The sequence below is a fragment of the Arachis ipaensis genome, unplaced genomic scaffold (assembly GCF_000816755.2).
Source record: "Arachis ipaensis cultivar K30076 unplaced genomic scaffold, Araip1.1 Aipa444, whole genome shotgun sequence".
Lineage (NCBI taxonomy): Eukaryota > Viridiplantae > Streptophyta > Magnoliopsida > Fabales > Fabaceae > Arachis > Arachis ipaensis.
The window spans coordinates 9,948-22,753 of record NW_015496071.1 but is presented as its reverse complement, the minus strand read 5'-3'; the positions used below and the strand labels follow the sequence as shown (position 1 = coordinate 22,753).

Genomic DNA, 12,806 nt, shown 5'->3' with positions numbered 1-12,806 from the left:
AAATAAATCTCACACCCTCCCTCTTACATACATACACACACACAATTCAGAGAAAGAGGGAGAAGTAACGGAAGCAATGAAAAGAGAAAGGGGAGAGTGAGGGAACGGAGAAGAGAAGAGAGGGAGGCTGTCCACCGTCACTGCCGTCGCCTTGGAGCATGCCGGCGTCGCGCCTCACCGCCGTCCCACGTGTCGCCGCCGGCGCTGACGAAGAGGGGAGAGAGTGAGATGTTGAGGCAGAGAGCTGCCGCCGCGGGAAACGCGATGGAGGAGAGGACGCCACCAGCTCTGTCACGCCTGGTTGCTGCCTAGCATGCCGTCGGAGACCGCCGTTCCCTCACCACTGCTGCGTCGCCGTTGATAAAGCTGTTGCCGCCGCCGTGAGCCGCGAACAGAGGAGGGAGAAGGAGGCGAGTTCGTGAGGGAGAAGAAGCAGCGCTGCCACCTTGCCGCCGTACCTCCTTGCTGTTGTCGAACTGTCCGCTACCATTGTTGCCGTTCTGGTTCGCTATTTTCCCTTGAATCTGTTTCACTTTCGTATCCTGCCATTATGATTTTATTGAACCTCTGCTTTACCTTGGATTTTCCAGCACTCTTTCTTGTTGTCTTCCATTCAATTTGAATCCAATAGTTTCTCTGGTTGCTATGATCATTGACGTTGCAATAAGAAATGGATGCTGCTGTTGTTGCAGCCGCAACTTTCCGCTGCCCGGTCCAAATCCTGTGACTACTCATTTCATTCTACATCGATCCTCCTCACCCGTTAATTTTGCACTTCGGTTTTGGTCTCTTCGGTCCCTTAGGACCACGTTGTGAGTAGGCTTTACATTTATAATTATTTGGCTTTACATCTATAATTATTTTGATATGTGATGCTTGAATTTATGACTATACTTACAAATTACCAACAAAGATTTGAATTTGATTTTGATAATGGATTTATTAGAACTAAATATTTATTTTTGTGAAATTCAGATTTTCAATCTGCACATGAGACTGTATACATGTTTGATGAAGTTTTGTATTATTTTAGAATATTCGATTTTATTTGAATATGTGTTTCTGGAACATTGAAGTATTTCTTTTACGCACTTATATACTCTGAATTTGTAAAGTATATTGGACAATTCATATGATTAAAAAGGATTTTGATGAGAAAGTATTATTTGCTTTGATTTGATACGGTATATATTTGAAAGATCAAAGATTGGTTGTATTTGAAATTATATGTTTTGAATTAGTTTGGGAGGCTCGTATTAGAAAACCGTAGTTAACGGCGGTTATGACGTTAACCTAGATGCATCTGGCTCAGACCTCAGCTAGCAGGGGCGTTGCTAGCCTAACGTGTAGGCCACACGTTGGATCTGTTATTCCGTACGGACACACTAGAGGAAAGGGCTACCCTTAGAGGTGGAGCCGCCCAAGTGTGGACTATTTGATTTGATTTCTGTATGAGAACTCCCTTATTGATTCACTTATTCATATAAATTATTGTTTTCTAACTAAAATTATTTTCATAATAATGTTTAGATGATCTCATGTGAATTATAGATGTACTGTCTAGTCACTGAGTTGCAAAACTCACCCTTTTTTTAAAAAATATTTTTCAGGAATAAGTATTTGATTATGTGAGCTTATTCAAGAGTAATGATCTGCAATGGGTTCTATTCCTTGTTGAGTTCTTAGACGTCATCTGCTCCATATGTCACAGGCAGGATCCATCTATATTTATTTATTTTATTTTTGTTCAATTATGTAATTATTCATTCTAGAAAGTGTAAATTTATCAAAAATTATTTGTAACATTTTTATTTATCTTATATTCGAATCTGTTAGGCTTATGCTTATATATATTGTTTTATTGGTTCACACAATTTTCCATCTATTTAATGGGATCCTTTCCATATTATTTAGATGGAAGTAAATATCAAAAGGCTTTCTATTATACTACCTTTATACTTTTCAAGTTTATCATTAGTTAGATTAAGAAATATTTTTTCGTGATCATGTCAAAATAACTTCGTACTTTCAAGTGAATTTTTATGATCATGTTCATGATTTTGAAATTGAAAGTCGAAATAATTTTATTGGTCTGATTTTAGAAGTGCACACCATATCTGATGTGTTTGTGTCTGTGTCTTTTAATAATTATGTGCTATGTTTTGATTTCATGGTTGCAACAGTGGATTACATTTAGACGTGAATGCCTTACTAAAGGGTAGCTCAAACAACATATTTTATGCGTATTATCATGACAAAAAAATTTGTTTATGTATGGATAAGGGTGTGTTAGAATCAGCTCTTCTAATTTTATTTGTTTTGGTGATATTTGTCTTTTATTCTTTTGGTGATGAACTTTGTTTTTTGGCTAAGATTTGAAACTCGAAAATTTTCTTAACCCTTGCTTTTTTTTTTTTGAAAATTCCTCTGTTCTCAACTATTGTCATTATTCTCAGAGATTTGGAGAGATTGGTTTTCTGGGTTTTGTGAGATTGAGATTGTAGGTCTTATAGATATTGGAAAGAATTTCTGGCGATTTCGGATGGAAAAGATTGGATATCTAATTCCTTAAAGTTGAACAAATTCTTTCTGAGTTTTTCTCCTTATTATATTCATGGAGTATTATAAAGTAGGCATTGTAAAAAAAAATTGATTTTTTAATTTTAGGACAACTTTGGTGCTTATTTGCAATGTATGAAGATTGTGGATGTCTAAGCTCTAAAGAAACCGATGGGTTCATTTTGAGTCAATGGGTTTAATCTTGAGTTATTTCATTATAACTTGTTGACCTGAAAATTTATGAGTATGGATTGATCATAACTTGAGTGTGGAGGCATAAAATTGTCAATATTTTCTTTTCTTTTCATGTGTTTTCTATTTTTAGTTGGTTCATTTATTTTAGATTTTTTTTATGTTACCTTTGCTCGTTCTAAATATTTTCTTTATTACTATATTTTGATTGATTGTGTTTGAATATTTTGTTTAGTCATTGTTGTTGATGTTTAAAAGTAGAAATTTTTAGGTGATACCATTTTTTATATACTAGTTTCTAATTTTTGGTGTAACATATATGTCCTTTTTTCTAATCTGCTCTTTCAATTATTTGCAATACTCATCATTTTGGCATTTTTAGAGTCTTGATGATGTTAATGAAGAATATTATGAAGCTTTTTCGATGATTTCAACATTTACTTATGCCCTAAAACTTTTTATGCTATGATGATATTATTGTGCTGGACTTTATTTTGTTTTGTTTGTTTTCTAGTTTTGTTGGGAAAAAAAATCTATATTCTATTTAGCGTTGTCACATATTGTGGTCTGATTATTGGTATGGTGCATACAAATGGGTAGAATTTATAACCTGCAAGGAATAGTTCTTCTAAACTCCTTCATTTCTTTATCCAAGTAATGGTAATTGTTATGTTTGGGAACATTAGGTGTTCTTCTTGGGATAGTTTGTGTTGAAGTATGCGCTATAATCGTGCCACGTGATTTGACGTATCGTTCCTTCTCCTATATTTCGTATCGGGAGTTCCTTGTTTCAATTCTTGTTGAAATGAAATTTGATTATTTTATTTCATGTCCTACATCTTATGCATATCTCAATCTGATCGTGCTTTTGGCTATACCATATATTCTCGACAACACAGGTGCTGACATTGCATTCCTTTACGTGAACTATATAACTCCTTGATGTAATTTGAAATTGCTTTACTATGTTACATCATATCTTCTAATATTCTCTTAGAATTCTTGTTCCAGATCTTCTTTGGAAAAACTTTTTTTTGATTTGATTCTTGTCTTGCCTGATTGTATCCTTAATCATCCATTTAAATCTTTGTAAAAATAGCCATTGATTTTGGTTAACCTCTTTTTGTGAACTTTGTACTTCTTTGATTCAACCTGAACTTGTTTTGACCTAATATACCCTATTTTCTTTAATTGTTACTATTAAAGTTTTTTGATTCAGATTTCCTTGTTAAGATGCGATTGACTCTTTCTGGCACACTTAATTATTTCTATACAGCATTGCTTAATTACAATCTTAAGCATCTTTTTACATTCGTGCAAACACCATATGTGATGTTTGCTCTTCTCTTCCCAGGTTTTGTGTCCTTTTGAGTAAACCTGAGCTTGTTTCGGTCTCGTGTGATTCCTAGATATAGTAAGCGATACGTTAGTTTGTTAGGACATAACTTATCGATGTTGAAGTTCAGAAAGTCGTAATTCTAAGGCTTGACGTAAGACCGGCTACTACCAAGCAGATGTACACCAGAACCAAGAGATTATAAAGTAAAAGTGTATTTTGAGGAGATTGACAAACTAAGTGAAAAGTATTATGTATATCTAAGTTGTCAAGGGAACAAGAGTAGGTGAATGCTAATCACATCGTTTTAACAAAAACCTATCTTGTAACTTCTGCACCTCGTTATACTTCTTTCTCATGTTTGGCAAAGTGCTAAAACCATGTAAAGTTTTGCAGATTATACCAATTTTTGAATTTTCGAGGGCGAAAATTTTTGTAAGGAGGGTAGAATGTAAAATCCCTACAATACCCTTACTCTCTTTTTCCCAAACCAAACCCTAACCCTAATCTCAAAATAAATCTCACACCCTCCCTCTTACATACATACACACACACAATTCAGAGAAAGAGGGAGAAGTAACGGAAGCAATGAAAAGAGAAAGGGGAGAGTGAGGGAACGGAGAAGAGAAGAGAGGGAGGCTGTCCACCGTCACTGCCGTCGCCTTGGAGCATGCCGGCGTCGCGCCTCACCGCCGTCCCACGTGTCGCCGCCGGCGCTGACGAAGAGGGGAGAGAGTGAGATGTTGAGGCAGAGAGCTGCCGCCGCGGGAAACGCGATGGAGGAGAGGACGCCACCAGCTCTGTCACGCCTGGTTGCTGCCTAGCATGCCGTCGGAGACCGCCGTTCCCTCACCACTGCTGCGTCGCCGTTGATAAAGCTGTTGCCGCCGCCGTGAGCCGCGAACAGAGGAGGGAGAAGGAGGCGAGTTCGTGAGGGAGAAGAAGCAGCGCTGCCACCTTGCCGCCGTACCTCCTTGCTGTTGTCGAACTGTCCGCTACCATTGTTGCCGTTCTGGTTCGCTATTTTCCCTTGAATCTGTTTCACTTTCGTATCCTGCCATTATGATTTTATTGAACCTCTGCTTTACCTTGGATTTTCCAGCACTCTTTCTTGTTGTCTTCCATTCAATTTGAATCCAATAGTTTCTCTGGTTGCTATGATCATTGACGTTGCAATAAGAAATGGATGCTGCTGTTGTTGCAGCCGCAACTTTCCGCTGCCCGGTCCAAATCCTGTGACTACTCATTTCATTCTACATCGATCCTCCTCACCCGTTAATTTTGCACTTCGGTTTTGGTCTCTTCGGTCCCTTAGGACCACGTTGTGAGTAGGCTTTACATTTATAATTATTTGGCTTTACATCTATAATTATTTTGATATGTGATGCTTGAATTTATGACTATACTTACAAATTACCAACAAAGATTTGAATTTGATTTTGATAATGGATTTATTAGAACTAAATATTTATTTTTGTGAAATTCAGATTTTCAATCTGCACATGAGACTGTATACATGTTTGATGAAGTTTTGTATTATTTTATAATATTCGATTTTATTTGAATATGTGTTTCTGGAACATTGAAGTATTTCTTTTACGCACTTATATACTCTGAATTTGTAAAGTATATTGGACAATTCATATGATTAAAAAGGATTTTGATGAGAAAGTATTATTTGCTTTGATTTGATACGGTATATATTTGAAAGATCAAAGATTGGTTGTATTTGAAATTATATGTTTTGAATTAGTTTGGGAGGCTCGTATTAGAAAACCGTAGTTAACGGCGGTTATGACGTTAACCTAGATGCATCTGGCTCAGACCTCAGCTAGCAGGGGCGTTGCTAGCCTAACGTGTAGGCCACACGTTGGATCTGTTATTCCGTACGGACACACTAGAGGAAAGGGCTACCCTTAGAGGTGGAGCCGCCCAAGTGTGGACTATTTGATTTGATTTCTGTATGAGAACTCCCTTATTGATTCACTTATTCATATAAATTATTGTTTTCTAACTAAAATTATTTTCATAATAATGTTTAGATGATCTCATGTGAATTATAGATGTACTGTCTAGTCACTGAGTTGCAAAACTCACCCTTTTTTTAAAAAATATTTTTCAGGAATAAGTATTTGATTATGTGAGCTTATTCAAGAGTAATGATCTGCAATGGGTTCTATTCCTTGTTGAGTTCTTAGACGTCATCTGCTCCATATGTCACAGGCAGGATCCATCTATATTTATTTATTTTATTTTTGTTCAATTATGTAATTATTCATTCTAGAAAGTGTAAATTTATCAAAAATTATTTGTAACATTTTTATTTATCTTATATTCGAATCTGTTAGGCTTGCTAGGGAACTCTTTTTCCTGAGCGCCAGTCATGGCTCATTTTGGGCCGTGACAGGTTTCATATCTTTTCTGCCTAGCACCTTCTTTATTCCTCTATTCTTGTTCTTGTTCTTAACATTGGCAGTGGCACTTACGAGAGGAATGGGGCAAAATCAGCAGGAATAATTTAGTTTTAATTGCAATCACAGAATATTACGTGATACATTTTGGTGGTGGTTCAATTGGTTAAATATATGTCACCAAAAAAATTGGTTAAATATATAAATATATAACAAATATTATTTTTAAACTGAAAAAGTTAGTATCCTTTTAAACAATTTTTTGTGTTACCAAAGTCCTTTGGGTAATATAATATATGTAATTTACTTATTTACTTCTTTTTTTAAAAAATAATTAAATGATAATAAACTCTAATTTTTTAAACAAAAATATCATTCGTCACCACATGAATATATATATAGTTTCAATGTCATACACTTATATTATACCCCATCAAAAGAAAAATCTAATAAGATCTTTGGTTATCTAGAATTTGGTTTAACCATAACAATCTCAACAAATAAAGGCTTGATCCTGCCTTGTAATAAATAACATATAATGGATTTTCATTGAAATCAGTTATCATTCAAGTCCATATACTAATTAGGAATTATATGTATCCATATAATAAATAACATATATATAATCTGGTTAGGCATCTATTGTTTATTTCTAATGTAATATTTATTTGCTGCTAGGCAAGAAGCAGAGTTGATCGATGAAATTGTGGAAGCAATCTTTTCAAATTTGAATAACAATTGCTATAGAGATGAACTCAAAAGTCCCTTTATTTGTAACAGAAACTATACTTCTGTTAAATCCTTATTGAGATTCAAGTCGGAGAAAGTTTTTGTGATTGGAATTTGGGGTATGCCTGGAATTGGCAAGACAACAATTGCTACTACTCTTTTTCACGAGTGCTCCTCAGAATACGAAGGTCATTGCTTCTTAGCTTTTTCAAAAAATTTAGAAGAAAAAGGTATTAATCACATATGTGCTAAACTTCTTTCTCAATTGTTAAATCAAGATCTTCGTATCGATAATATTCGAGTAATACACTCTAGTATTATCCGTAAAATCAAGCATAGGAAGGTTTTTGTTGTGCTAGATGATGTGACTAATTCACAAATTGCAGCTGATTTAATTCAATTCTTTCGTAGTTGTCTGAGTTCTGGTAGTAAAATTATTTTGACAACAAGGGATAGAAATGTGCTTACAAGTGGAGGAGTCGAAGAAATCCATGAAGTGAAGGAAATGAATTTTGAGGACTCTCTTAAACTTTTTAGCCATAATGCCTTTCGTGATTCTCATCCTAAAGAGGATTATTATGAGCTATCAACAAGAGTCGTAGCAGATTATGCCAAAGGAATACCATTAGCATTAAAAATTTTGAGATCATTTCTTCGAACCAAAGAAGAAAGTGAATGGGATAGTGCATTGAGTAAACTAAGAAAGTATCCTAATGCTGATATTCAGCAAGTGTTGAGGTTGAGTTACAATGTATTAGATGGTGATAAAAAAACATCCTTTTAGATGTTGCATGCTTTTTGCACGGGCATGAAATGGAGTTGGTAACAAGAATATTAAATTCTTGTGGTTTTTTTGCAAACATAGGGATAAAAAGTTTATTGGACAAGTCTCTTATAAGTATTTATTCGTATAATAATAAAAAATACATAAAAATGCATAGCTTGATACAGAAAATGTGTTGGATAATTATTCATGAAGAATCTAGCAAAAGTTGCGGTCAACAAACTAGACTGTGGAACGCCGAAGAGGTCTGCAATATATTCCAACATGAAAGAGTAAGAAAATCATGCTTTAATGGTTTAGTTCTTGACTTGTCCAGACGAGGAATGTCGTGGAAAATAAAAAAAATATTGCTTACAGCAACATAGCACTAACATTGTATTGCAATGCTTATCAATTTTGCAGGATATTCATGGAGTTGAAAGCATGATTGTGGATATGAATGAAATTACAATAGATCCACGTATAATCATCATTGCATTAAGGAAGATGCCAAAGTTAAGGTTACTTGCTTTAAGAGGAAATATCAACATAGATTTTGAACGGCACAGAGTGCTTCTAGAAGATTTTCAACTTCCTAATGACTTAAGGTATATTGAGTGGAATAAATGTCCACTTAAGTTTGTGCCGTCTATTTGTTGGCCTCAAAAACTTGTTCAGCTTTCCATGCGAGATAGCAATGTTCAAAAACTTTGGGATACAGTTCAGGTAGGATCATGTTTCATTGCTCTTTATGTTTTTTCACTTTGGTTGAATACTAAAATAAAGATTGATATTATAAACAATAGTTAGATAATAGGCAAAATTTTGAAAGAATAAAAAATAGAGTAGTTTTGATCTAATAATAATAATAATAATAATAATAATAATAATAATAATAATAATAATAATAATGAGGTGTTTATTTCAAGATTTACAATTTATAAACTTACTCTATTATGTAAGATTAATTTAATTTTATATATTGTGAAATATTCTCGTGTGCTAAATTGCTAATCATTTCTTGAAAAGCCATATTTTCATTATTTAATATATAAATTTTTGTGAAAATAAAATATCACACTAAAATATTTTAGAACATTGAGAATAAACTTTTATTAAAAAAAGTAACTATAATATCAAAGAATAATTAAATAAGTTTTGATGAGAAAACAAAGAGTATTTTATGAAAAAAAATATAATAAAATACATGACTTAAATTCAAATGACATATATATAAAAAAAATAAATATTAGACTACACCCAATAATTATTTATATATATCCATCATGTTAACATGTTTAATTTGTTGGGGTTGACAGAATCTACCAAGTTTGGAGTTTATTGACCTCGAGGGATGCAAACGCTTGATGGAGTGCCCAAATTTAGCAGGTGCCATGAATCTCAAATCCATAACTCTCAGTGGCTGTGAAAGGTTACAAGATGTTCATCCATCAATTTTCTCTCTCCCCAAGATTGAAGAACTATATGTGAGCTATTGCACATCGCTAAAAAGGCTTTGCAGTGACTATTGTTCTCCCTCTCTCCGTGACTTGTATGCCACTCATTGCTGCAATTTGGAAGAGTTCTCAATTCCCATTATGAGTGATCATTCCAAATTCAGGTTATTTTTACCATCAACGACTTTGAGTGAAGTGCCATCCACTATTATGCATCTCAAAAATCTTGAGTGGTTCGGTTTTAACATCAGTTACTCTCTTCAGAAACTTCCTCAAAACTTTGCCTCCAATATTGCACTCATGGATCCAATAAAACATGAAGACGACACATGCATCATGTTAAGTAGAATATTTCCCACCCCTGCCTTCTTGTCTCTCAAGGAATTAGCTTTCTACGGATGTAAGAGGTTGTCTAAACTCCCAGACAACATTCATGTCTTACAATCATTACAACTATTACACGTGGAAAGTTGTCATGTCATTACAAGTTTGCCAAAAAGCATTAAGAATCTTCAACAGCTCATAGAAATTTTCATCTTTGATTGTAAAATGCTTCAATACGTACCTCCACTTCCCCCATCTATTATATACTTTGATGCAGTAAACTGCAAATCCTTGAAGGAAGTCTCAAGTTTAACCAGTGAACCACCCAGAAAACACAATGCGTGGTTTGTATTCCATAATTGCACAAAGTTGGATGATGATGCATATGAAGCAGTTTTGAAAGACTTGAAATTCAGGATAGAACTTGTGGCAAATAATGATGGATATCCGCATAATGAAGCAAAGAATGATAATAGATTCTTCTACTATTTACCAAGTAAAGAGAGCATAATTAATGAGTGGTTCCCTGACTACTACTCTACAGAAGCTTCAATCATTGTTGAAGTTGCTCCAGAACACAAGATTTCTTCTTGTTTTGTTGGCTGCATCTTGATTTCTCAATACCAATCTTGCAACCTTGGTGACAAAAAAGTGATATTTGGATGGGAATGCTACTTGGGAAAGGGTTGCAATGAATGGGAATGGATAGCAACTTCTGCCAATACAGCACTCTTGACCGGCAATGTTCCCTATGAGATTGCAATTGAAATGGTATCAGATCATAAGGTAGTATGGTATGATGGAGAGGGTTCCAACAAGATAACGGAAGCAATCAAAGAGCGAAAAAAGGACACCAGTTGTAATCCAATCCTTAAATTTAAATTCTATGCCTATACAAAGGATAATGAGGAAGTAGTGATAAAGGGGTGTGGGATCCGTTGGATGCATGTCCATGTCAATCATGAAGGACAGATTCGTCCTGATGCCATTGATGACTTGGGCTTGGAGGACCTAGAGGTAATGCTTCTAATACTAATGGAAGTAGTTTTCACGCATTATTGTTGTATTCTCAATTGTTTAGTGTAGAGATCCACAACAAAAATTAAATCATTCTAAATTGATCTTGGAATATATATAATTGTAGTGAACGAAAATACACAGTTAATGAATTATCAACGTGCTTGAATTTTCTTTTTATTTCTTCTGCACAACTTAGCTATAATTTTTTATTGTTTCTCTGACTCTGTAAATGTTAACAAAGCTTCTTTCCTTCAATTTTATAGATATATCTTGCAAAAGTGCACCACTTTTTAATATACATCCGATCCTTTTTAATATCGAAGTAAGGTAAAGGATTTGATTTTGATCTTTAATCATATAAAGTTTTACTATGCTCTTTATTAATTATAAATGGACGTGTTAACATTTGTTGTTGCATCACAAGTGTTTCACTTTCTCAATAAATTTAAATCACAAAAATGATAATAATGATTTATTAATAATATAAAAAAATTTTAGACCTCGAAAACGTCAAAGTTACCAAACTAATACATCACTTTACAAAAGTTATACTATTAGACAAAAATTTGAAATAAAATATTTTCGCATATTAATGTTTATGTTCGTGATGTGTTGTTGATTTTATATTATAGTATGTTGTTTGATATCGTCCTTGTTTGTGTGGTTAATCAGCCTATCATAGTAATAACGTATCGAATATGGGGGATCATGATGAATTATATTTTTGTCACAGAGTGAGAGAACAGAGAAATGGAAAAAGAGTGGATTTACGGCATGGTTCCAAAGAATACTGGTAAGTTGTCCAATTATATTAGCTAAGTTTTTGATTATATTTGATGAAATTACTATTTCTTGAGCAGCTTAGTTTTCATATTATAATTGAGTTTGTTTTGATATATGGTCTGTTTGGAGTATTCGTAGTGCCGTTTAGTTCAATTTAAAAAAAAAAAAAACAATTTAATCTATTTCTACATTAATAGTGGGATTTGATTTGATTCGGTTTCTTTATTAGGACGATACAAACCAAACCAAATTAATTAAATTTGGTTTGATTTGGTTCAATTTATTCGATTTAAAAATTTGAGGGAATTTTTTGCAACAAATACAGTCGGTTGCAACATTTATGATTATCTGAGATACCACGAGAGTTAGAGCTGCAGTTAACCAAGAGATAGATCTGGAATTCGAGTATATATGCATTAAAAATCAAAATTGTAAACACAGAATCATATAAAAAGTTTAATAGAAGCAGCAGCCCAACAAAATAAAATAGGTTAAATAAATAATCAATAACAATTTCAAAAAATCAAAAACAGATACTCAATAGGGAGAATAATAGTCAATAACAACAAATCAACAATAAAATAGGTTTAATATCAGGTCCTATAACTGCATAATTGTAACAGATTTTGAAAACATGATAAAAAAAAATCAGAATCTTAAGCACAAAATTTGAATGACAGAATTGTTGAGTTTTTTCTCTTCTTTGTAAGGCACAAGCCTAACTTTTGGGGGTGTATTCTTACACCCTAATGTCTCAACGCTAATCAGATTTTTTAGGTGAATTTGAGAGTGAGAGTGTAGCTACCAAAGAGAGAAAGAAGAGGAAAAAACAGAATTTTCGTTTTTATCCAAAGTAGTAAATTTCAAATGACAGTTTCTAATTCGTTCACCATTGGATCTGCTTGAAATTTGAACTGCATTTTTCTTTCATCTTGTTCTTCATTCTGGTCGGTGGAGATGTTGATTGAAAGTTTGCAGTAAGAGAAATTGACTTCGCAAGAGAGAAAATAGGTTTTTCGATTTTATACAAAGCAGCAATCTTTGAACAGCAGTTTTTCATTTTGTTCATCGTTGGATCGACGTGAAATTTAGACTGCAGATTTTTCTCTTGTTCTTCATTCTGAACGGTGAAGATTTTAATTGAATGTTTGCAGAGAGAGAAATAGGCTTCGAACAACAGCTCTATTTTTTAGGTATATTTCATCTTCTTGCTTCTCATTTATAAGCTTTGG

General features: G+C 33.8%; 2 protein-coding genes across 2 annotated transcripts; both read left to right on the top strand.

Moving 5' to 3' along the window:
- Positions 1 to 4,757: 4,757 nt before the first annotated feature.
- LOC107624697 (disease resistance protein CHL1-like) lies at positions 4,758 to 8,011 on the top strand. The gene is made up of 2 exons (XM_016327146.1): positions 4,758 to 4,822; positions 7,177 to 8,011. Exons 1-2 carry the CDS (start codon positions 4,758 to 4,760, stop codon positions 8,009 to 8,011), a joined length of 900 nt encoding a protein of 299 aa, XP_016182632.1.
- A 109-nt stretch (positions 8,012 to 8,120) lies between these two features.
- Positions 8,121 to 11,584, top strand: LOC107624696 (disease resistance-like protein CSA1; the record flags this gene model as incomplete). Its single annotated transcript, XM_016327144.1, has 4 exons — positions 8,121 to 8,283; positions 8,414 to 8,716; positions 9,310 to 10,788; positions 11,525 to 11,584. Coding segments are annotated over exons 1-4 (1,965 nt in total), but the record flags the coding sequence as incomplete, so codon positions are not given.
- Positions 11,585 to 12,806: the final 1,222 nt, after the last annotated feature.

Excerpts from the sequence above, each read along its gene's own strand:
- LOC107624697 (XM_016327146.1), top strand. The coding sequence starts at position 4,758 with ATGCCGGCGTCGCGCCTCACCGCCGTCCCACGTGTCGCCGCCGGCGCT. Across the intron at positions 4,823-7,176 it reads GCTGACGAAGAGGGGAGAGA|GCAAGAAGCAGAGTTGATCG; the intron begins GTGAGATGTTGA and ends ATTTGCTGCTAG.